This window comes from Protopterus annectens, chromosome 4.part0, assembly GCF_019279795.1.
Source record: "Protopterus annectens isolate FY-2018-M chromosome 4.part0, PAN1.0, whole genome shotgun sequence".
Taxonomy (NCBI): Eukaryota; Metazoa; Chordata; order Ceratodontiformes; family Protopteridae; genus Protopterus; species Protopterus annectens.
The window spans coordinates 1,034,038,351-1,034,065,565 of NC_056733.1; the positions used below are offsets into that span (position 1 = coordinate 1,034,038,351).

General features: G+C 39.9%; 1 protein-coding gene across 2 annotated transcripts in view; it reads right to left on the reverse strand.

The window, feature by feature from the left end:
• Window positions 1-27,215, reverse strand: part of LOC122799721 (protein bicaudal C homolog 1-like) — a 1,306,264-nt gene that overhangs the window by 145,687 nt on the left and 1,133,362 nt on the right. The window contains exon 18 of one of the 2 annotated variants that reach the window (XM_044068975.1): window positions 11,301-11,464. In XM_044068975.1, coding sequence (XP_043924910.1) covers window positions 11,301-11,464 — 164 coding nt within the window. Of the gene's footprint in view, window positions 1-11,300; window positions 11,468-27,215 lie in introns of both variants that reach the window. The other variant, XM_044068974.1, reaches the window with a different exon arrangement.

Sequence of the window (27,215 nt, forward strand, 5' to 3'; positions counted from 1 at the left end):
TGCCCTACTAGAGATGCTCCATATCTGTAAGTCTAACTCCTCACACATTACCCACTTGATAGGGCTAAATCTAATATGCAACATCAACAAAACCTGCTGGAGAGACAGTTTGTCTTCCAGAGGCTGCCCCGTCTCTGGAATAGACTTCCCATACATGTCGGAGTACCTCGCTGACCCTCTTCAAGCACAACCTTGATGAGTGGATGGGAAACCACAAATTTGTCCCAGGGGTTCCACCTATGTCCCTCACTGACAGGGGCAACAGGTGCTGACTGAGGTTTCTTTTTTGGGGATAATTTATTGGCTAGGTTTGTAAGGGCACTAGGGCCATTAGCCTAGTAACCTCTATGATCCTATGATCCTACATGTGTCTATTTCTCCCATATGTTCAATGGACTTTCTAAACCAATGTATATGTAGTCCACTATTCTGGGCCGCTAGTATCAACCTTTCATCTTTTGGCTTAAATTCACCTCTCCTTAGCCACTCCTGCATCAGATCCTGATCGACATGAGGCTGTTCCAGGAGTTTTCTGCAACTGTATTTATGCCTTTTCCACTTTTCTTTCATTCTCATCTGGTCCTTCTCCTTATATTCTTTCTTTTGTTTTCTGGCACATTCGGTTACTGCCTATTTTTGTCTACTTCTGGTGTGGTTTCCATTTCCACTTGACATCAATACACTTCTGCTAAACTAAGCAGGGAAGGCGTCTTAGGCTTGTTCTCTTCATTTTCAGAACTTTCACCATGTTTGGACCTGATGAGGTCAACAGATATGTATACAGTCCTACGATTGCAGATCTACACATGTAATCATTTTCAAGGAGGCCCATATCTCCTTCAGAATGAGGACTATATAATCCTGGTATACAGTGATTTTTTATATATCATTTGATAAGGTTGAAGCATTTTTATTGTTTTCCTGTCCAACTGATCCAATACTTTTTGGGGCCATTCAGTCACCCCAAAAATGTAATTTAGACAGTACAGTTTTGTACCTACCATAAATGTAGATGTTCGAGTGCTAATACAGCTGCAGTCATAACAGATGGGGTTCTCCTGCCGTCAGGCGGGTCCTCGGTCGGCCAAATTCCAAAGTCTAGGTCCGGCGTCGGTTGTCGTCGCTTCTTCCCTGACGTCAGTGCGACAGGGGTATAAAAGAACCAGCCAACGCCATTTTCTTCAGTTTTTCTTGCCCTAGATGTCAGGTGCCCCCAGAAGGAAGGCAATACATAAATTTATATAATAGAGCAATGCAATATAATCAAAATACAGTAGTTGCAAGCAAATACACCATAAAAGAATACCCCAATCAGGTTGTATGAGGAGGTGTTTGCCAATAGGTGTGTCCCAAGAGGGGAAGGAGGGAGGGAAACCTGGACTGCAGCTGTATTAGCACTTGAACATCTACATTTATGGTAGGTACAAAACTGTACTATGTTCATCGTGCATACAGCTGCAGTCATAACAGATGGGTAGAATCCCAAAGCTAAGAAAGGGGTGGTAGGTACTAGGTAGAACTAGGAGGAGCCAGGATGCCCTGCAAGACTGCAGTGGCAAAGCCTGCTCTAGTTTTGGAGTATAATGGTAGGTGGTAGTGCTTGGAGAAGGTATGCACAGAACTCCAAGTGGCTGCTTCCAAAATATCTTTGGTAGGAACTCCTCTGAGGAAAGCTGCGGAGGTAGCTGTGGCCCTTGTGGAGTGAGATCTGATGCCTGTAGGTACAGTTTTGCCATGAAAAGAATAGCAAAAGCGTATGCAGTGGGCTATCCATTTTGAGATTGTCTGTTTGGAAATTGGCTTTCCTTGAGCTCCTACAGCATAGGACACAAAGAGCTGTTCTGATTTTCTGAAAGGCTTTGTTCTGTCCAAATAATAACGTAGCTGTCTGTGGATGTCCAAGGAATGTAGTAATCTCTCCCCTTTGTTTTGAGGATTGGGATAAAAGGTAGGTAAGTGTATGGCCTGATTCAAAGCTACCCTGGATACCACTTTAGGCATAAAGGACGGGTTGGTTCGTAAGGAAACTCTGTCCTGATGGAAGATGATAAAGGCTGCACAGCCATGAGAGCTTGTAGTTCTGAAACTCTACGAGCTGAGGTAATAGCCAGAAGGAAAGCTGTTTTCCAGGATAAATATTGTAAATCTGATGAGGCAGCTGGCTCAAAGGGAGGCAAGGTCAGTTTTTCCAGAATGAAGTTGAGATCCCAAGCAGGTATTGGTTGTTTCCTTGCGGTCTTAGATTCTTAGCCCCTCTGAGGAACTGTCTTAAGAGAGGGTGAGAGAATAAGGGTGGATCAGTGTTGTATCCTGCAGAAATGGCTGAGGCATGGATTTTGATGGAGGAGAATGAAAGTCCACTGCTTAGCAGCTCAGCTAGATACTGTAGTATTTGAGGTAAATTCAGTTTTCCAGGATCCTGACCCTTTTTCTCATTCCAGACACAAAACCGTTTCCATTTTGCGGAGTAAGCTTTTCTAGTTGACGGCCATCTAGCCTCCAAAATGACATCCTGCACCTCCTTGGAGAGTAGGGTCTGTTGTGATGCTAAGGAATCTTCCATGCGGCCAGATTGAGAGTTTTTAGCTGGCTGTGAAGAGTTTTGAAGCTGTGCTGAGTCAGGAGAAGAAGCATTAGAGGCAGGGGCCATGGTGGTGAATGCGTCAGGCTCCTCAGGAGTGGGTACCAGTGTTGTCTTGTCCAGTCTGGAGCAATGAGAATCATCTTTGGTCTGTCTGCTCTGGTTTTCAGTAGAACTTTGGGCAGCAGAGGAAGAGGTGGGAAGGCATAAACTGTCATTGATGTCCAACTGAACGAGAGAGCATCCACTCTCCAGGCCTTTGGATGGAAAATCCTTGAGCAGAATTTTGTCAATTGGTGATTTTTGTGGGAGGCAAAGAGATCTATGTCTGGCCTTCCCCATGCTTGGATTATTTCTGTAAAAACTTTTGGATGCAACTTCCATTCGTGTGGATCTGTTATATTCCTGCTTAGGTTGTCTGCCAGCATGTTTTCCTTGCCTGGCAAGTACTGTGCTTGAAGTCCGATTTGTAATTCCAGGGCCATGTCCCAAAGTGACATGGCCAGCCTGCAAAGGTGGTATGAATGGGTTCCTCCCTGTTTGTTTATGTACCACATTACTGTGGTGTTGTCTGTCCTTATCAATAATTGACCTGGATGCAGAAGGTCTTTGAAAGCTGTAATAGCATTTGTTACTGCTAGCATTTCCTTTTGATTGATGTGAAGGTGCTTTTCTTTTTGGGACCATTTGCCCTGAATGCACCGATCTGCCATGTGTGCCCCCCAGGCATAGTCCGAGGCGTCTGTTGTGATGACTTGATTTGTTTGAGGCTTGCTGAATGGGAGACCTGTGTTTGTTTGACATGCTTGAGCCCACCACAGAAATTCCTTTTGTAGACATGAATTAGTGGTATTATTGTTTCCAAACTGTGGCTGTGTTGAGACCATAGGTTTTTCAGGTACCATTGAAGCTTCCTCATATGCAACTTTGCACATGGGATTAGTAGGATGCAAGATGCCATGAATCCCAGAGCCTGCAGGATTTTCCTTGCAGTCAGCCTGGTGTAATTTGCTAGTGCTTTGAAGTATTGAGTTAGTTGCCCCTGCTTCTCTGGCGTGAGGTAGGCCATCTGGGTGTTTGTGTCCAAGTTGGCACCCAGGAAAATTATTTTCTGAGAGGGTATTAGCCTTGATTTCTTTTTGTTGACTGTGTATCCCAGAGAATTCAACAACCTTATTACAAAAGCCAGATGTATCAGAAGAATGTGCTTGCTGTCCGCTTGGATCAGGCAGTCGTCCAAATATGGGTATATCTGTATCCCTTGAAGTCTGCAGTAGGCAATTACTGATGCCAGACATTTCGTGAATACTCTGGGCGCAGTAGATAAGCCAAAGGGCAATGCAGAGAATTGATAATGGATTGAACCTGCAAGAAATCTGAGGTATCTTCTGCAATTTTGTCTGATTGGGACATGCAGGTATGCCTCCTTGAGGTCCAATATTACCAGCCAAGACTCCTTGCCCAGCATGGGAAGAAGCTGCTGTAATGTGAGCATCTTGAATTTTGGTACGATTAAGAAAGTGTTTAGGATGGATAGGTCCAATATAGGTCTCCAATCTTTTCCCTTCCTTGGTACCAGGAATAGTCTGGAATAAAAACCTTGACCTTGTTCGTGCGTAGGTACCTCTTGAATAGCTTTCATGTCTATAAGATCTGTAATCTGCTTTTGTGCCTCTGCCCTTTGATTGTGTGGCAGATTTGGCATGCCTCTCATTTTTGGAAGGGTGTGAAAATGGAATCTGTAGCCTCTGTTTATAATGTCCAGGATCCATTTGTCCTTTGTGACAATATGCCAATTTTTTGAAAATAATGCCAGTTTTCCCCCTAAGGGTGCTGCCATTTGAATCTTGCTTGGCATGAAAAGTGGAAAGTCATTGTGCTTGCTTTCTGAATGATTGCGAGTTATCCTCACCACCTCTTTGTGTAGAAGCTTGCCATTGTCTGCCTCTATACGATCCTTGGGATTGTCCTCTGCCCCTTGGGCGCCTGTATCTACCTCTCTGGGGTCTGTCCGTGGCTGGAAAGGACCAATTTTTGGAAGGCCAATTTCTACTGAAACGTGGGGGTTGTACCTGTAGAAAATCTTTCACAGTTTGCATTGATTTTGCCTTTTCCTCCATTTTCCTTAATACCTCCTCAGCATTAGCACCAAATAATACATCCTTTTGTAAAGGGGCATCTAATAATTTAGCTTTGACATGATCAGGCAAGGTTTGTTCCTTGAGCCAGGCATGTCTACGTATGACTGATCCTGTAATAGCAGCTCTACATTAGGCCTCTAGAGCATCAAAACCACATTGTAAGGTATGCTTACCCACTTGTTCTGCACTATGCATCAAATCCTGCAACTCCTTCAAGTCTGGTTGTTCAGGTTGTGACATTTTACTTTTCAATTGTGATAACAAAAACTGTTGGTACTTTAGCATATGGAACTGACAGTTTAAGGCCCTCATGGTTAAGGTAGCCGAGGTATATACCTTTTTCCCCACCTTTCTAAGGATCTGGAATCTCTTTCGGAAGGTAATGGATTTTTAGCAGTGGAGGCCTTAATTCCCTTGGGGCCCTGTGAGATGGTTTCTGGGTCAGCAGCATGGCTTTTGTATAGAAATTGGTGTGAGTCAGGAACCCTGTAGTACCTGTCCGGCTTGACTGGGGCTGGAGGCAGAGAATCCGGGTTAAGGCAGTCCTCCGAGTAAACATCATCTAGGATGTCCAAGACAGGGGGTATAGCCAGAGGCCTGTGCTGAGGTAGCAAGAGAAATTCCCTAAGCCTTTTCTTGGAATCTGAATAATCCTGGCCTTCTCAGTGGAAGTGTTCCCTTAAGGTATGCAAAGTTTCCCCAAATGAATAATCCTCTGGGGGGATACAGAAGGAATGGACTCCTCTGCATCAGAGTCTTCAAAAGGGGAGTAAGAATGTTCCTGATCATCAGAGTGCTCTGAAATAATGGAGCCCTGATCGGAGGAGGGGGATTCTTCCTCCACTCTGGGCCTTTTGTCCGTGGAGGTTGAGAACCCTGATAAGAGAAATTAAATCCTCAGCCATTTTAAGCATCTGTTTTTTAGGCATGGGGCCTGGAGATGGGCCCTGTGTAGCTTGTCTCTTAGAATGCATGGCTGCTTTAGACTTAGTGAAGGCCTTAATGGAAAAGGAAGAGGAAGGTCTGAAGACACCTTGAGTGGAGGTAGACCTATCCACATTTTGAGGTTCAACTCCAGGAGTGGCTTCGGTATCTGTAGTCTGGGTGTGGGCCGAGGAGCCTGCGACCTCGGGCACAGGAGACACCGCCAATGAAGTGTCGTCGGTAGTCAGGGGCTGTGTAGGCGCCTCGCTGAGAACCGGACCACGTGTAGTTGGCTTTGGCGTGGTGTCGGTAGAGGCCGCGGACCTCGTGTGATGGTCCTTATCTTTGCGTTTTTAGACAAAACTGTAGTCGGAGTATCCGACGACATAACGTAGTTAAATGTTTTTCCAAAATAATGCTGGGCGAACTCCGCCCGATGCTTAATGGTGCGTTTGTTGAATGTAGCACAAAATCGACAGACCGAGACGTCGTGGTCTGGGCCTAAACAAGGTATACAGAGGGAATGGAAATCCTTATGCGGTATTTGCTTCCCACATGAAATACAATTATTAACTTTGTCTGACATCGGTCTGAGGCAAGAAAAGTTTCCCCAACGGGGTACTTAGCTTTCAAGAAGACTTCGGTTTCCAAATTTTCATAATTTCAGGAGCTGGCCGACCGGCACTTGCGAACTGCTTCTGCTTCGGGCACCGCGCGGCAAGAAAGACTGGAGAAAATGGCGTCAGCTGGTTCTTTTATACCCCTGTCGCACTGACGTCAGGGAAGAAGCGACGACAACCGACGCTGGACCTAGACTTTGGAATTCGGCCGACCGAGGACCCGCCTAACGGCAGGAGAACCCCATCTGTTATGACTGCAGCTGTATGCACGATGAACATCAGGAAAAGCAAACTGGTTTATAGCCTTGATTATGTTGCTATATGTCAGAGCTGTTTTCAGTATTAATTTTAGTCTTCTAAAATATTTCTTACTGAGTTTTGTTTGCATTTGTTTATGTTTTATTGTCAATCCTTCATCAGTTTCCAAATATTTATACACTTCCTCCTGCTCAAGTTCTTTTATATCACATTCCTGTCACAGGTTGATATTTTCCTGGTGCTGTAGCGTTCTTGCTTTAAATGTTGCTGTTGCACATTATTGAAGACCAAATGACACTCTTATAGTATCTGAGAAAGTTTTGAGCACTTCCAATTGTGCTTTCAGTTCTATGAACTATATAATTTTACAGCATCCACAAAAAGATGATGAAAAGTCTTTATAGTTTGTTGTTGTCTAGGAGCCAAATTGGAACCACGACCTAAACTGTTAAGTAGACAGCTCAATGGGGTAAGGGCAAAAAAAGAGCAGCGGTGATAAAAAGTCACCCTGGAATATCTCCCTTTGAATTTTTATCCCTGGGATAATAATTTGTCCTTTACCATGGCTTAGTCGCAAAGTGGTTTCCAAGTGTTTCATGGCCACTGTAATGTAATTGATCAGTGTAGGGTGTACCTTATACATTTGTAAGCACTCCTTTATCCATGAATGTGGGATGCTGTCAAATGCTTTTTTGTAATCTATCCATGCTATACTTAGATTCTTCCCTTTTTCACAATTCTCCATTACGACTTTATTTAACAACAAATGATGTTTTGTTCTATATGACTTTCTTTTATTACCCTTTTGTTCTACTTCCATGATTGAGTTTTCTTCTAAATGACTATAAACTTTGTCAGCATCAATTCCAGTATATCGTTTATACATCATTGGAAGGCAAGTTATTGGTCTATAGTTTTTAGGATAGCTCACAGGTTCACTCTTAAGGAAGAGTATAGTTTTTCCTGGTGATAACCAGGTTGGTGTCTGTTCTAGGGTGCACATATAGGTAGTACTTACTAAATCTTTGAATAAAGATGTTAATACTTTTAGCCCGGGGTTTTCATTTAGGAGGTTTTACTAACTTTGTTTCAGCTTTTCATATCCTGTACCTTTGAACTTCTTACTGTTCCTGTTCCTTTTTCTAGCCATTCAGCATCATTATCATGTCTCACAGGATCTTCATAGATAATTCTCCAAAATGTGTCTGTTTCTTCATTTTTTGGTGGTGTTTCTATTCCTTTTACTTTGTTTCCCAATTCTCTATAAGACTTTTTTGGTTGCTTATTTTGTACTTTCCCTTAAATTTATCTGCATATTGTCTAAGTTTTTCTGCCTGTGTTGATATTTTTAGTTTATTATTTGCAGCAATGTACAACAGATCCTGGTCTCTTCTAATGCTGTACATTGCTTTTATCGTGTCTATCTTTCTTAGTATTTTTGTTGATCTGTTCCCTCTTCTGTGCTCTTCTAACAGTGACACTTTTTGTCTTAAATGCTTTATAGTTTTCTTTATTCGATGCTTCCATGATGGCATTTGATTTCTTTCCTTCATTTCCCTTATTGCCCTGTATTTTTGGGGCAAGTCGTATCTGTTATTAACTTAGCTGCACAGTAATATATCCAATTTACTTCTGTTGTATCACATGAATTCCTCTTAATAGTCTTGATTACTGTGTTCATATGTTTTATCAAACTTCTAACATTTTGGGTCTAAATGACTTTCTGTAATCTATTTCTTTCATCGATCTTAATATGCCTATCCGTTTCTCTTAAACTCAAGCAGCTCTTCCCTTCGATCTTTTTCTTCTACACTAATCAGATGCTTCCTGTTCTACCTGTTTTCCTTAATTTGGGGACTCATTTTTCCATCATGCTGTGACGTTACTAGAGTTGGGTTTCCTGCTATAAATCCTTCACTTTGCAGGTAATCCATAACTTCAGTTTCTATTTCCTTAACTACTCCATTACTATATTTATACTTCCTCCCTTTGTTTTCTTATTTTTATAGTAAAATTTTCCAGAGCCAGATGCCTTTGCTTGTATTTCTCTTCACATATCTTTCGTGCTACTTTTTTGTACTGGTTAGTTATGCTTTTTTCTTTGCATAAATACTGCACCATATTAAAACTCTTTTTCTTTCCCATACCCATATTTCTTCTTCCAATGTCTCCCACTCCACCTGTTTCAACTTACTTTGGGGACTCATTGTTCCATCTTTCTGTCACATAACCTGTTAGACTTTCCACACTAAATTCTTCACTTTCCAGTTATTCCATAACTTCAGCTTCTATTTGTTTAGCTTCTACTTTATTAATCTTCTGTTCTGTGTTCCCTCTATGTGATCTTATTTTTTGTACTGCAAAATTCTCCATACCTAAAGGCTACTGCAACATTGTGAATGATGACCATATGTCAGAAACAATGTCCAGCACTGTGCATAGCTAATAATAAATATCACATATTCAAACCCAGAGGACGTAGCTACTCTCTAGTGGGCAAACTGAGCTCAAACTTCACCCCTTTCCCTTCCAATATTTTCGTATCAAATACCCATACATATACCCCCACTCAAATTTCCCAAGCACAAATTATCATTGTGCTGTCTAAGGCCAAGAACATTATGTCTATGGGGCCAGATAGCATACCAACCTGAAATATGACTTGTCTAAAACCCTACAGAAGCTATTCAATATCAACCTCAAAACAGGCTTTGTGCCAAACTATTGGAGGACAGCAACAGTTATTCCCTTGCACAAAGGGGGCTTCCACATACCCGAGTAATTATAGACACATACTCCTGACCAGTCTCATCTGTATGGCTATGAAAAGACCATTATGGAACTAATTCATAACGATATATGTAACTTACAAACTCTTGACCCAACCAAGTTTGGATTTGTTAAAGGTAGGTACTGTCTACTTAACCTAGATGACTTTTTCAGAAAAGTTACTGAAGCCATGGCTCTGGGCAAAACAGGGATTATCACATATCTAGAGCTCACAAAGGTGTTTGACATCATCCCACACTGGGATATCAGAGATAACTCTTCCAGCTAAACATCAATCCATTTGCAACTCACTGGATAGCAAATTGGCTCACAAACAGAACCCAGAAAGTTCAGGTGGGCAGCTATACCTCCTCTAAATGACCTTTGACTAGCAGTGTACCCCAGGACAGGTCCTTGGGCCACTCCTCTTTGGCATACAAGGGTGTTGTGAAGGGTTTCTGGTTGACCCAGTTTTCAGCTGACTGCAAACTTGGGGCTCTCATAAACTCCCCAGAGGACACCAAGATTCCCCAAGGGGGCTTATCCGAAACAAACAGCTTGTGTCAAAACCAGGGTCAAACATAAATGCCAAGAAGTGTATAATCATATCTTTCGGCATGCATGATTCCCATTGTAACCATCATGTTGACAACACACCCCTGCAAATTGATCCTGTAGTTAGGGATTTGGGAATCTATGTCGACAATGAACTGTCTTTTGATGATCATGTAACCAATGTATAAGGAAGTCATTTTTCTTGCATAGCTCATATCTAAAGGTACTGCATCCAGATTCAGGGATGTAACTGTTCCACTGTACTCAGCACTTACTAGGATAATCATTAAGTATAATGTTGCTTTCGGTATGTACCTGTCCAAACACCTGTCACGATTTGAACAACCAAAATGCTTTCTCACAATGAAAAAAAATTCAAGGGCCTAAATCATAAACACCATACAGAGCACATCAAATCCTTGTCCCTCTTTTTGGTATCATACACTCTCCTGAGGGGTGACTGGTGCCTTGCATATAGATCTCCAGTAAACCCTGTTATGTTAGACTTACTACACTTTTACACATCCAATGGTATCATAAACACTCGCTCAAGGGATATCAATGTTTTTGCAAAATCAAACAGAACATGTTGGAGGGACAGGTTTGTATTGCACAGAACACTCCTTTTTCCACTCAGCATTAAGCAAAGTACTTCTCTTACTCTATTCAAATGTAATTTGAACGAATGGATCGGTGACCACAAATTCATCCCCGGTTTAGCACCCCATCTCTCATGGATAGGAGAAAAGTAAATGTCCAGCATATCCTTGTTTACCTATTTCTGGTTTATTTGAATGCAAAATATAAGGACTAAAAGTCTCCATGGGAATGTTAGATGAGAAGCCTAGTAAGTACATATGAACCTATGAACCTATGCTCCAGCTCTACAGGGTGGAATGCATACACAGCGCAATGCATTTGTACAAAAGATATTGCATCTATAATACACTTTCTTTGCCAAAAGGGCATGAAGTGGTACTGTACTAAGCTAGTTCAGAGTGTATAAGAGCCCATGGTGACACCTTAAAGCATACATACATAACAATTGGTTTACACGTGGCTTACAGATTAATTATATCCACTCACTGAATTGTGTCATGCTGCACTTTGTAGATTGCATCAAGACTCTCCATCTATTTTAGATATAAGGATTGATTTTTAGACAATGCAGCATATCAGCTATGGCATATATTTATGTGAAATGCAATCTGCATACTACATAACCATCTCTAAAAGTAAGATCCCTAAGGTATTATTACAGCACATCAATCTTGTCCGACTTGGTTGATGTCCTAAGAAAACAATGTCATCTACATTTTCTTCTTCACGTCTTCCATCTCTTGTAAACTATAACAGAGTCCGTTTCTAGTGTGCCTAAGAATATTCAAGTAAAGAAAACTGGGCAAAGAGTGTGTATTTTCTAACTAATTTCAAATTAAGCAACCCACTTACCTCTTGCTCTTGGAAGATGTCGATGTACTTGCTTAGTCCTAAACTGCTGAAAAGTTCAGGAAGATCATCTGCTTCCATATCTAAGATGCTTTTTTTCCACATTTTTGAGTCATTTTGTGAGGAAATACTTTCAAGATAGTTACTGCAACTCAAAAATGTGTTACCTGCTGGATAAGAAACAGTGTATGAAAGAAATGGTACAACACACACTGAATAACTACATTCTGAAAGGATAGTTGGAACTACATTAGGATGAAATAACAAGGTTTTGAACAACAGCAGTCCTACCATGGTATCACCCACATTGGAATTCCTGTGATGGTGAAGAAAAACACCAGGTTTTAAGTCAGCAGAACGTAATTCTAATGCAAACTCTTTATATTTTGCTAACAGTAAAAAATTCATTTCTAGTCACAGATATTTAAACCAAGGCTAGTTCCATTATGTTTGAGTGCTAATTTAATTCCCATTAAGGAAGAAAAACAATTTTCTCTCTAATGGAGTTCTGGAAGTGCATGCTTTAACTTTCAATGCTTGTATGCTGTGTCATTTGACAAAATCAAGTTATAACCTCATAGTTCAAATGTTCATATTTGTACAACCATTAGTGGTACCAAAGAACTGCAAATGCAAAGTATTCAGCACAAATGAATCTTTACAGCGGTAGCATTTATTAGATTCAAGTTATTAAACATAAATTTATGTTAAAATAAACACAGCTAATATTATTTTTGTAATGTTTTCCCAGCAATATTTTGGGCACCCAGCTGTAAGCATCCACATGATGGCAAGCAGTACTGTCTGTGTAGCTTGATGGTTGAGATATTTACAGAAATATGAGAATTATGTTAATATAAATAAAGAATGTATGCATATCATTTAATACTGTTTTAGCAGCAGTAGATGGGTCAGGTATGAGTGCTGCTGTGTTGTCATCATTTAAGCTGTTAAGATGATATCCTTCAATAGCTTGTATATGCTATGGGTTGCAGTTATTAATGTAAACAGGAAAAAGCAATATTAGACATCTGGAGGCATTACTTGGATGATCCTAGAGAAACATCTAGAGGCAGCACTAGGATTTAACGAGTTAACCACAAAAAATAGACTTTGACAGGGTTTTATCCATGTAACTTAATTTGCTCTTGCAAACAGCAACACAGAAAAAAGACATACATTTATACTGAATGCCTGTCATTCATATGTTAATAACCACACATTAAAATAGAGATATGTAGCATTTTATTTATTCTTCATAGCAACTGTTCCATATCTATCCAACATAACCTAGCCACTGAGGATGCACAAGCCAGGGCATTTCTTTGTTTTGGTCCCAAGCCCGGATAAATGGGGAGGGTTGTGTCAGGAAGGGCATCTGGCGTAAAACTTGGCTAAATCATTCATGTGGACACCAGTAAATATTTACATACCGGATTGGTGGAGGCCTGGGTTAACAACGACTGCCACCAGTACTGTTAGCCAACAGGGTGCTGGTGGAAATTGGGTTACTGTTGGCCGAAGGAGGAGAGGAGGTGGAAGGCATGGCTGAAGGCAGGAAGAGAGGAGAAAGGCTAGGACTGTGGTAGTGAGGGTTGGAACTTTGAATGTTGGCAGTATGACTGGTATAGGGAGACAGCTAGCTGATATGATGGACAGAAGGAAGGTTGGTATATTGTGTGTGCAAGAGACCAGATGGAAGGGGAGTACGGCTAGGTGTATTGGAGGTGGGTTAAAATTGTTTTAGCATGGTGTGGATGGGAGGAGAAATGGCGTTGGGTGTTGCGATGGACGAGAAAGAAAAAGTTTGGAGTGAGTTGGATGAAGTGGTGATGACTGTACACAAGGGTGAGAGAGTGGTGATTGGAGCAGATTTCAATGGGCATGTCGGTGAAGGGAACAGAGGGGATGAGGAAGTGATGGGTAAGTATGGTGTTAAACAAAGGAATGCAGAAGGTCAGATGGTAGTGGATTTTGTGAAAAGGATGGACATGGCTGTGGTGAATACGTATTTTAACAAGAGGGAGGAGCATAGGGTGACATACAAGAGTGGAAGAAGATGCACACAGGTGGATTATATCTTATGTTGGAGACTGTAAATTGGTGATCGGGGAAAGTGTAGCTAGGCAGCACAGGATGGTGGTTTGTAAGATGACATTGGTGATCAAGAAGAGGAGGAGGAGTGTGAGGGCAGCACCAAGGATCAAATGGTGGAAATTGAAAAAGGGTAATTTTGAGGTGGAGTTCAGGGAAGAGTTAAGACAGGCACTGGGTGGCAGTGAAGAGTTACCAAATAGCTGGGTAACTACAGCAGAGCTAGTAAGGGAGACGGCTAGAAAGGTGCTTGGTATGACATCTGGACAGAGGGAGGATGACAAGGAGACATGATGGTGGAATGAGTAAGTACAGGAGAGTATACAGAGAAAGAGGTTGGCAAAGAAGTGGGATTGTCAGAGAGATGAAGAAAGTAGACAGTACTATAAGGAGATGAGGTGCATGGCAAAGACAGAGGTGGTGAAGGCTAAGAATAAGGCATATGAAGAGTTGTATGAAAGGTTGGACACTAAGGAGGGACAAAAGGACCTGTACCGATTGGCTAGACAGAGGGACCGAGCTAGGAAAGATGTGCAGCAGGTAAAGTTGATAAAGGATAATGAGGGAAACATACTTACAAGTGAGGAGAGTGTGTTGAACAGATGGAAAGAGTACTTTGAGAGGTTGATGAATGAAGAGAATGAGAGGGAGAGAAGGTTGGATGGTGTGAGGATAGTGAATCATGATGTGCAATGGATTAGCAAGGAGAAAGTAAGAATAGCTATGAAGAGGACGGAGAATGGAAAGGCTGTGGGTCCAGATGACATACCTGTGGAAGCATGGAGGTGTTTAGGTGAAATGACAGTGGAGTTTTTAACCAGATTGTTTAATGAAATTTTGAAAAGTGAGAGGATGCCTGAGGAATGGAGAAAAAGTGTTTTGGTACCGATTTCTAAGAATAAGGGTGATGTGCAGAGCTGTAGTAACTACAGAGGAATTAAATTGATCAGTCACAGCATGACATTATGGGAAAGAGTAGTGGAAGCTAGGTTAAGAAGGGACATGATGATTAGTGATCAGCAGTATGGTTTCATGCCGGGAAAGAGCACTACAGATGCAATGTTTGCTCTGAGAGTGTTGATGGAGAAGTACAGAGAAGGTCAGAAGGAGTTGCATTGTGTTTTGTAGACTCAGAGAAAGCATATGACAGGGTGCCTAGAGAGGAGTTGTGGTATTGTATGAGGAAGTCAGAAGTGTCAGAGAAGTATGTAGGAATGGTACAGGATATGTACGAGGGTAGTGTGACAGCGGTGAGGTCTGCGGTGGGAGTGACGGATGCGTTTAAGGCGGAGGTGGGGTTACATCAAGGATCAGCTTTGAGCCCTTTCTTATTTGCAATGGTGATGGACAGGTTGACAGACGAGATCAGACAGGAGTCCCTGTGGACTATGATGTTTGCAGATGACATTGTGATCTGTAGTGAGAGTAGGGAACAGCTGGAGGAGACCCTGGAGAGATGGAGATAGGCTCTAGAGAGGAGAGGAATGAAGGTCAGCAGGAATAACACAGAATATATGTGGGTGAATGAGAGGGAGTATAGAGGAATGGTAAGGATGCAGGGAGTAGAGATGATGAAGGTGAATGAGTTTAAGTACTTGGGATCAGTAGTTCAGAGTAATGGTGAGTGTGGAAGAGAGGTGAAGAAGAGAGTACAGGCAGGATGGAGTGAGTGGAGAACAGTGTCAGGAGTGATTTGTGACAGACAAGTACCAGTAAGAATGAAAGGGAAGGTCTACAAGAGGGTAGTGAGACCAGCTATGTTAAATAGGTTGGAGACAGTTGTTTGTCTTTTCGGCTTTTCCCGGTTAGGGGTCGCCACAGCGGAACTCTGGTCCGCTAATGATTGGTAGTAGATTTTTATGGTGCTGAGTTGCCAGCCCGACGCCCAACCTTCAGCGAAGGCACACCCATTCACGCATGTCTTTCGGAGGCCCCTCAACTGTGGGGAGGACATGCAGACTCCACACAGAAGGCACTCCAGCCGAGAATCGAACAGGAGAACCTCTTGCTGTGAGGCAAAAATGCTACTGCTGTACCACCACGGCTTGTATGGGTTGGAGACAGTGGCATTGACAAAAAGGCAGGAGTTAGAGCTGGATGTGGCAGAGTTAAAGATGTTAAGATTTGCACCGGGTGTGATGAGAGTGGACAGGATTAGGAATAAGTATATTAGAGGGCCAGCCCAGGTTGGAAGGTTTGGAGACAAAGCCAGAGAGGCAAGATTACATAGGTTTGGACATGTGCTGAGGAGGGATGCTGAGTATATTGGGAAAAAGATGCTAAGGATGAAGCTACCAGGTAACAGGAAAAGAGGAAGGCCTAAGATAAGGTTTATGGTTGTGGTGAGAGAGGACATGCAGGTGGTTGGTGTGACAGAGCAAGATGCAGAGGACAGGAAGAAATGGAAACAGATGATCCGCTGTGGTGATCCCTAATGGGAACAGCCGAAAGAAGATGATGATTGTTTTTTTTATCAAGGCTAACCATAAACTGCTAGCACTTACATGATAAAACAAAAACATGGCTGTATAAAAGAAATTTACAATGCATCTTTTTTGTTCCCCAATAGAGCTGCTTTAGGCTGTGGATACAATAAAGGCACAAAATGTTTTAAATAGTCACTATCAAACAGTTAGTTATTCAGTCATTTCTGCTTTCTTTGATACTAACAGAATAACCTGAACTTCTCTAGGATTCAAGAGGTGAATGGAAGAGAAACTTACCCTGAATGAAGTTCCATCACAGGGATGCAAAAACACTTACCCTGAAAGAGGTGCCATCACAGGGATGCACTCACACTTACCCTGACTGAGGTGCCATCACAAGGATTTATTCACACTTACCCTGAATGATGTGCCATCACAGGGATGTACTCACATTTATCCTGAGTGAGGTGTCATCAGGAAATGCACTCACACTTACCCTGAATGAGGTGCCATCACAGAGATGCACTCACACTTACCGTGAAGTAACTGCCAACACAGGGATGCACTCACACTTACCCTGAATAATGTGCCATCACGGGGATGTATTTACACTTATCCTGAAGGACGTGCCATCACAAGGATGCACTCACACTTATCCTGAATGAAGTTCCATCACAGGGATGTACTCCCAGTTGACATACATACCTGCAAACAATTTAGAGGACTGACATTTCACATACCACATGTCTGTGGAATTTGGAGGAAATCAGAACATCCGGCAAAGAAATCACATGGACATAGGAAGGACATAACTGAAATCAGAAGGCACTCCGACTGGAAATCAAATTGGAGATCCACGTTCTATGTGGTCAGGAGTACTAACAGTACCACAGTTAGGGTGGAACAATGGGGCAGGCTGCCCTGGATGCATGCTGTTGGGGGGACTCCATCTGCAGATCAGAAGAGTTGCTGATCAGGAGTTTTTGTTTATAGTAATGGTATTCATTTCAGGAGCCGAACGTGCGGTTGATAATAAATTTATTTCCTTGTCTGTGGTATAAGTAACAGTAACAAGGAGTTAGTATAAGTTCCTTGGTACAGTACAAACAACCTCTCTTTTATTGGTTCACAAGTACAGAAACTTTTCTAGACCTCAACCTTGGGTTGAAAGGGTATCAGTCTGGGGACTGCTCAGATTGTCAAATGAGATAGCTACAGCTACTCACGCTAGCCACTGTTACTCTGTGCTTACTAAGTGACATTTAATTCACAGACGATTAAAAGAGATGAAACCAAATCACATCTCGTACTTTCCTCAGACCAATGAAATACTTTTATTGTATAGTTAATGTCTATATCGTCTTGATCTTCTTTTTCTTTAGAAAAAAGCTCATTATGCATTCAGCATGATTTGTCACCTCGACTCACCACAACAGTTCAGAACTTCAGCCCCTTTCTCATTTTTTGAACCTCATCCAGAGCTAAAAAAAAGAATATGTGAATTCACAGTGTGCAACATGCCTGTGCAAGAAGCTAAATTAATGTTATGTAAACAAACCAAAGAAGAACCAGGAGCAGGCTGCAGATTCCAGTTTCAAAGTAGTTTATTCCAGAACAGACGACATCCAAATACAAAACAACACTAGCTGTTTCATAGGTGTGTACCCCACTTCATCAGGTGTAACAATGTTTCATTTAAGCATCATTTTATACTCAAGAAGCACTGCAAAACAGCCAGTGACTGGTCACATGATAGTTTTACTTAAAGCCACAAACACATTTCCTTAAAGAAAGTGGTACAAATATAAAACCATACATAATAATGTATTGAAAATGCACACAAAACTTTATTAAAAATATTGACAAAATATATATATTAAAAATGCATATATTAAAAACTAATACTTAAAATATAAACAAATATGAAAAACTTTTTCATCGAAAAAGTGGCCTCTTCTTTAAAATAGGCTTCAGAGGTATATGGTCATTTAAACCATGCCCACGGTCTGCTTTCAATCTAACAATCCATTTGGCTTTTAAGGCCTCAGTTTTATTGCGGACATCACCACCTCTGATATTCTCATTAACGCTTCCTGTCACAATAAAGTTAAAAATATGTCCGTCATCATTGTCACTGACATGCTTAGAAAGTGCACTAACTTTATCCCTTCTACTAATATGATATAAATGTTCTCTGATTCGATCTTTAAGTGCCCTATCAGTTTTCCCAACATAGAATTTAAAACATTTCAAACAATGTGCAAGATATACCACATGTTTAGTATTACGTGTAGCAGAAATTTTAAAAGTGTATCCCCTTTTTTCATCTGGGTGCATAAATTTAGTATTGGTGTTCAAGTAACTACAATAATTACACCGTCCACACATAGTTAAACATTCATACTCTAAAGCTTTAAATTCATTCCTTGGAAAACATAGCTTCCTTTTAAGGGACAGGTCATTTTTAAACAGAAACCTAGGTTCATGGTCTATAACATTACTAATGTCTTTGTCTGAGGTTAAAATACCCCAATTTTTCTTTACCATGCCCATATATTTATATACATCAGATGAGTAGTATAGGGGCATCTTAAGTTTCCTTGTAGTATTAGTATTTTTAATGTTACTAGAAGCACTTCTGTCTGAGAAATAAGGTTTTGCTACTGAATCTCTAAGTTTGGCCACTTCCTGTACATTATTCTTTACCATCTTCTCATCATAACCTCTCTCTATTAAATTTTTAATAACATTGTCAGTGCAATCTATAAAGTCTGCTTCCCTTCCATTGAGCCTAGAAGCTCTAAAAGCTTGATTTCTTACAACATTCTTGAAAATGTGCTTAGGGTGCATGCTGTCATGTGACAACAAAGTATTCACATGGCATGGTTTCTTGTATTGTTTTATGTACAGCCTGTTGGTGTCATCCCTCAATATCGCTACATCAAGGAAGTTGATTTAATTTACAGAATTTATGGAAGTGAATTTTAAAAATGTGGACCTTTTAACAAATATTCATCTTCCCAAACCACCATAACGGCTTTGGAGTAGCTATTGGCACACGAGGTGCCAATAGCTACGCCATTGCTTTGCCAGTAAAAGGTTTTTCAAATACAAAAACATTACAGCATAGGACAATTTCAAGTAAAGCCTTTAGAAGTAAAATCTGCCTAACTTCAAAGGTCCTTATAGTAAATATATTTCATTTTTTAGAAGATTTGTGGACAACCTTTTTATTTTATGGAATGGAACCAAGCAACAGTTATCTGAATTTGTGTTATGTTAATAGTAGTACCACATTTTTAAAATTCACTTCCATAAATTTTGTAGATGAAATCAACGTCCTTGATGTAGCGATATTGAGGGATGACACCAACAGGCTGTACACAAAACAATACAAGAAACCATACCATGTGAATACTTTGTTGTCACATGACAGCATGCACCCTCAGCACATTTTTAAGAATGTTATAACAAATCAAGGTTTTAGAGCTTCTAGGCTCAATGGAAGAGAAGCAGACTTTAAAGATTGCACTGACAATGTTATTAAAAATTTAATAGAGATTTTTAATGGGGTACACACCTATGAAACAGCTAGTGTTGTTTTGTATTTGGATGCTGTCTGTTCTGGAATAAACTACTTTGAAACTGGAATCTGCAGCCTGCTCCTAGTCTTTCTTTGGTTTGTTTACATTTGGACTATATTTGATTTTTGGGCCTGGAGACTTGCATTTGGTGGTAGCTATTTTTCTGATTCTCTTTGTTTTAATTATTGTCACCACATTTGCCTGGATTATGGATGATGAAATAGAATTTATTGGGCTTGAACAAGGAAATGAACTTCTTACCAAAGGTACTTCTGTTAATGTTGAGAGACTGCTTAAAGTTATAGAAAGTACTGAAAATCTACTGTTCAACTGTTACAACACAGATAATGAAGTTTGTGGTGTTGACATTGTTTTATTGAAGAACAAGTTGCATACTATTGAAAATTAACTTTTTAAACTGAAAAGGAACCTGCATGAAAAATTCCATGTGGAACTTTGTATTAAAGAAGGCATAGTTCCAAGACGGCTCTGTATATTGAAAATGCCTTCTCATATAAACTGTGACCCTGATTTACTGACAGAATGGCAGAAAGTCAATCTTAACACCAGTATTTGTTACATGAATTTGTTAGTTGCAACAGCTTTAAAAGAAATAAAAGTCCCTCACTGCTTCTATCAGTATTAAATATGATGATTTACTTAAATCTTTTGGGACTGCTATTTTAGACAATTACTTTGTAGAGACACTAGATTCTGTCTCTGCTTATGAATGTAAATTAAGATAAAAATGAAAAAGGTTGAGAGAGACCATACTGATTTTTCACATGGCAACGTGTTCTCTTGGCCTAGGTTTACTGGTACTGACACTGCTGCAGTTAATATGCCTGTACATACTGAATTAACCACAGAAAGACAAGCACTCTCAGTCAATGAGAGACTGTCACAACAGAACACAGCTGAAGGAGAATGTGAAGTGGATTTGACTTTATTGCAGAACTCTGCGAGTGATTCCACGCCCATTGCAGTATCAAATATTGGTTCGAAGGAGAACAATGAAGGATTCAATGGAACTGGGGCCAGAAGAAAAACATTTCTGGTTTCAGCACAGGTGCATTGTCCAGCAGCAGTGGAAGCAACAGTAAATGAAGAATGTAGTGCTTCCAGCATTCGTACTTTAGTCCAATAGAAACTTTGTTTTCCTCTACCTGTAAGAGAGATGGACTTCAAAACCAGGGGCAGAAGCAGAAGTCACCAGAACAGGAAACACGAGGGACAAACTGTGAGCCCGGGCAGCTTCAAGAAAGCCTTTTTTCACAAGAAGGCATAGTTTTGAGCTTATCTCACAGCACTCTTTCATCAGAAGAAATTAGAATTTTGCAAAAAGGACTTTCATTCATACCAAGTAGGTACTCCGACATTACAGAAGTTATTTTTGATATAAAAAAGCTTTGTAGAGATTTAACATTGAAAATGTTGTTTGCTGAAAATAAAGGTGGAGAAATGAACTTGTTTAGAAAACCTAGTTCATTTATACCACCAGTTAATCCATTAATATATGCATTTGAGACAATGTGTATACAAGAAGTGTATAAAATACAGTGTTGAAGGCAACAGAGGTTATATGAAAAATAACTTAAATAAGAATGAAAGGAAGGCCCTAACAAACCTGCAGGAAAATGTTAGCATTGTAATCAGGCCTGCTGATAAGGGGGCCTTATTGTTGTCATGGACTCTCATATGTACACACAAGCTATGCAGACTATGTTAGCAGGCACCAGTTTTTATGTGCAAATTACAAATGTTAAAATAAACAGAATGGTTAATCAGATAAAAGAGAAGTTAAAAGCATTGTTGAATGAAGGTCTTATAACTAATGAGCTCTATAACTTTTTTCTTATAGAACATCCTGTTATTCCCTGTATACAGGGATTAACTAAAGTTCATAAAAGTAAAACAAATCCACAGATGAGACCTATAGTCTCAGGGAGAGGATGGTCCACTGAGCCTATTTCTATATACATAGAAAAGAATTTAAGGCCATTTTTGAATGAAATACCACAGGTCCTAAGGGACACTGAACATTTTCTGAAAGATCTGTTTGACCATATACAAACATGGGATGTCAATGCTGATTACTTGTTACCATGGATGTGGTCTCACTTTTCACTGTGATTCCGAATGAAATTGGAATTGAGAGTATAGAAAAGTTTCTTATGACTTATTCTAACTTTGAAGTTAGACAGATTTTATTCCTAAAGGCTTTACTTGAAACTGTCCTATGCTGTAATGTTTTTGTATTTGGAAAAATCTTTTACTGGCAGAGCAATGGTGTAGCTATTGGCACCTCGTGTGCCAATAGCTATGCCAATGCCATTATGGTGGTTTGGGAAGATAAATATTTGTTAAAAGGTCCTTATAGTAAATATATTTCATTTTTTAGAAGATTTGTGGATGACCTTTTTATCTGAATTTGTGTGTTATGTTAATAGTAGTATCACATTTTTAAAATTTACTTCCATAAATTCTGTAGATGAAATCAACTTCCTTGATGTAGCGATGTTGAGAGATGACACCAACAGGCTGTACACAAAACAATACAAGAAACCATGCCATGTGAATACTTTGTTGTCACATGACAGCATGCACCCTCAGCACATTTTCAAGAATGTTGTAAGAAATCAAGCTTTTAGAGCTTCTAGGCTCAATGGAAGGGAAGCAGACTTTATAGATTGCACTGACAATGTTATTAAAAATTTAATAGAGAGAGGTTATGATGAGAAGATGGTAAAGAATAATGTACAGGAAGTGGCCAAACTTAGAGATTCAGTAGCAAAACCTTACTTTTCAGACAAAGTACTTCTAGTAACATTAAAAATACTAATACTACAAGGAAACTTAAGATGCCCCTATACTACGCATCTGATGTATATAAATATATGGGCATAGTAAAGATAAATTGGGGTATTTTAACCTCAGACAAAGAAATTAGTAATGTTATTGACCATGAACCTAGGTTTCTGTTTAAAAATGAGCTGTCCCTTAAAAGGAAGCTATGCTTTCCAAGGAATGAATTTAAAGCTTTAGAGTATGAAGGTTTAACTATGTGTGGACAGTGTAAATATTGTAGTTACTTGAACACCAGTACTAAATTTATGCACCCAGATGAAAAAAGGGGTGCAAATGCAAATGCAAATGATGTAAGACCACACTGAAACAGTATTCACTGCTATCAGAAATATACTGCCCCAAAAAAGCAGTATATATACTGCTGTGCCAAGTTCATGACTCCCAGGGGTGCAGTGGTTCATTCCCAACCACTGGACATCTGACACATTTGCAAGGCAAATCTTTAGTTTGTCAAAGAACAGCTGTCACACGCATCATTTAGGTAAAGACTTCACTTTTACTGTGACAGGATGCCTCTCATGGGTTGTCCTTTCAACCAGTGGCTGGAGTTTCTTAGAAGACAGATCCATATAACAGTGTGCCATGATATAAACAGTACATGGTCAATTTGGACTTCTCTGTGACTATTTGTACTGGTAGTGTGAGTCATTGTGTCATTAAGGACATGTTGTAAATTTCAAAGAACTCTTTAGTGCTGTGACCCTGTGACTTGGTATAGCGCAGTGCAGACAGCACACCGGCATTACAGTGCCGTGTAGTCTTGTTACACTCAATACAACAGGAATACATTACCACGAACAGGGGCCAGTTATGTGCTCTGGCTGCACAGTTTTGCAATTTTTTTTTTCTGAGACTGAAAATCAAAAGAGTGGGTGCAAGAATTGTTATACCCCAAGTAGACTCAGAAGAATTTTTCCTCGGGTAGATAGCAAATGTTGCAGGTGTGATGAGGAGGAAAGGTAACTGGGAACATATTTCCTGGAGTGTAATGAGTTGGCAGACTTTAAAGATTCCCTGCAGACTGTCAGAAATACTGGGTGAGCAAATTGGTGTAACTAGGGAAATAATTGTTTTAGCTATGATACATAATTGGAATTGCCTAGACACAGTAAGGCTTTACTGAGTCTAATTATGATGACTGCCAAAATACCAATTTCTAAAAAAAGGAAATGAAAGTCTAAACCAACTTTATTAGAAGCAGCAAATATAGTAACAGGGATAAAACAACTGAAATTGGGATCTTTAGAAAAGGGTAGGAGAAAATTACATAAGAAAAAAATGGGAACTGTGGGAACAATACATGCAGGGGAGGAACGAGGTGTAAAAGAAGTTGGGTTCTGAACGAGATATGTACTGTTTGACTGGCAATGACTGGATAAGATTGTAAGTGATGTATAATGTTTGCAGCTATAATTGTCAACATGGTTTGTAATATATAATATTTGCAATTGGAATTGTGTTGGTATGGATTATTTTCAGTTATGTAAATTTAAGATTGATCTCATATGTGATAATTTAATAAAGATGTTTCTTCTTAAAAAAGAAGAAAAAAAGATTATCTCTGGCTTAGTAGCATAGACGATAAAAAAAAAAAAGATATACGACTATCATGCCAGTCATTACAAGTCTTCCCAGTCCAACTTACTGTGTGAGTTTGCATGATTGGTTAGCATGTTAAGATGAGTTTAAGTAACCAAAACCAGTATCCCAGCTTCACCTGTTGCAACCAATTAAATCTGTCAAAGAAAAAAACAATGCATGTACCTCATATAAATGTATCCCTGTTTTAAGCTCTCCATCAGGTCAGCAATTCTTTATACTGCTAACACTGCCTCACAAATGTCCACAGCAAAACTTTTTTCTTCATACAGGACATATCAGTAATTGTTAATAGTTGGGGTTCTCCCTCTCTCCCTTTTTTCTATGGGTATTTAGCCTTTGGTCTTATTAAATCACTCATATTTACTATTTGGAAAAAGCCGTACATATTTTCTTGATAGCCTATTTATGTACTAACTGAACACTAATGTTTGTGGAAGTTTTTATTGGAAAATAAATTCTCAAGATAGGAATGTTAGATTTAGTGTGTTATGATAAAACGTTGCTAGGTAATTGGGTTTATTACCTCCGTCTCATGACACAGTAGGCTAGCAACTTCTCCTTTCTTCTCCATGCCATTCATTCATCCCATATGTTACGAAAGGACTAGCCTGTTGCCATACTGTCTAACTCCTAGGAATTTGCTTTTGAATAATACTTAAATGGTTTGTGAATACGGCAGTGACCACGCAGCCCTAAGAATTGCATGTAGGTTCAGTGCTTCACTGGTGAGTTTGTGCAGGCCTTTTTTGACTCAGACATGCCATGCAAGGTGTTTAAACATTTTTCTCTCTACTGCAAGCCAGCACCTGTACCAGGAAAGCAGCCTCACTAACCTAACCTTCCTTACTGCTCAGCGTGGATGTGATTGGAGCCACATTCGCTGATTAAGCTTACTATGCAGCTGAATACAGAAGGATTGGCAGTACCCTGTACTGCTTCAGAAGAACAGCTTTTGGGAATGAAATGGGATGAAATTTGAAGGCCTAGTGACATCCAGTGTACACTGGAAGAAATGACTCAGTTAAAAAAAAACTCACTGAGACATAACAACCATTTAATAAAAGTTGGTGGCTCTTGAAAGAGTCTTTGGGTGTGTTAATTACCATTCTATACGTCTTAAGCATGTAGCCCCTGAAGTGTTTCCTATATTTACATGACATAATACAGAAGATCTTGGGGCAAAGGCAGTTAAGTACAAAAATCAGTGGTGCTGGTACTGGTTTTATCCCACAAATGGGTATGGTTTTATAGGCCTGTAAATAATAAAACAGTAGCGGCAGGTTCAGCAATTCAGAGCTTACAGTATTTAGTACAATAACAGATAGCTGTTCACATAGTCATCCTGAAACCTTCTCGCAACAGATCTTTTGATATCCTTCACAATAAAAAGCAACCGAGAGCCATATAACTTGTCCCATACACAATTCAAGATCTTTCCTGGATTACTTGTGACTATCCCTTGCCCAACAAATGTCTAGGGTTGGCACTTCGGGCCAATCAGAAATTCTCCATGCTTTTCATGGGGACAGCATTCAGTATTCCAGAACCATAACAAATCATTTATTGCTCTTTAAGTGCAAATCAGTGTTTGGCTGACAAGTGTCATCTGCAAAAAGTTCTGATTATGAGTAAAGGCTGTAGGATGACTTTTGAGCCAATTTTTTAACTCTTAAGCAATTACTGAAGCTAAATCATTTAGAAAAAATAGCAAGTTGGCAGTGGCACTATAGCACCATTTTATGGTAGAACTGAGGTTCATTTACACACACAAAGTTAATGCTGTTTACTCATATATTCCTAATACAAGGCAGACAATCTTTTATAGTCACCTGCCTTCAAAATGTTCAACATGATATCATACTCACAACTAAACTCTTAGGGATCAAATTCACAAAAATCTAAAATTTGATGCCCATATTGAACAAATTATTAAAGAAGCCAACCAAAGCTAGAGAACATCTATAAGACCAATCATCACCTCTCTAATCAAGCACTCTATCAAAACTCTTTCTACATCACTGCACATACCTACTACAGTGTAGCTACTTGCCCTCCATTGTATCTACATACGATACATAGGGTATGAGAGTTCCATCCTACCTGTGGGGACCCTGTCATGGTTCTGTTCCATTGCACATACACATGGTGGTGTACCATCTTCTTGAGCTGTGGCCACTATTTCAGGCTTCTGTGTGCTTACAATCATCTAAGGAACTGAACCTTTACACTGTAATCTACATTTCTGTCTCACCTGTATGTGATAGTTTGCAAATTCCTTTTTGCTTTTGAGCATGGGCAGATAAAGAAAACAATGCAGCTAGCAGACTCTAATGGCAGAGCAGAATTAGCTGTATCATATTTCTATATTAGGAGAACTGCATAAAATGAGACAGAAAGACAAAGTTTGGAGGGCCAGGACAAAAAAACAAAACTGCCACCTTCCAAAATTTTAGACAACTAAGAAACCAGGCAAATAAGCTAATTAAAAAGGCAAGTAAAACTACTACTCCACATTCCAAAAACTAAAACTCTATCAATGCAAAAAGCATTCCTGAACTCCAAGTTATTACAACCAGGACAAGCTGCATGGCTGACCCCAGCTTGTAAACACAGAACAGTCACAGCCAAACAATTTAACCCCCATTTCATTGAAATAGTCAACTCTATAATCAGCCACTTACCAGATCAAATCAAACCTCTGCCACAATATCCACATTTATTGAACCACTTCTCTTTCCAACCAGTCCTTACTGCAACTATCAAAAAACGTTCTTTACTTGAAGTCCACCACACCTGCACTTGTCACCCTCCCAAATGAGGACCTTAAACTGGCAGCTGATGTCACAGTCTATTGAATCTTCATTCTGATAAATCAGTCCATCTCTGAAAATGTTGCCCCATCCATATTGAAAAAATATTAATACTACCCCTGCACAAAGGAGGCATCTCAAAGGAACTCTCTAATTACAGATCAATAGCCATTCTATCCTCTACATCTAACATACTGGAGAAATACATAAATACTCAGCTTCTCAACTATTTATCAAATAAACATTTACTCTACCCTACTCAGCATGGCTTTAGGCCTCACCACAGCACTGTTACTGCTCTGCTTCATTTCAACTCCATTGTCAATACACAAATAAATTACAGTAATCTAATCTCTACAATTTTCTTAGACTTATCTAAAGCCTTTGATGCCGTGTCCCATAAAAAAATCTCACTCCAGCTCCCTAATACAGGACTAGCTGATACTTCTATACATTGGTTCCATAGTTACCTGTCCAACAGGGCAAAGGCAGTCAAATGGATGCCAGACATCTCTACTTTCCTCCCAGTAAAAA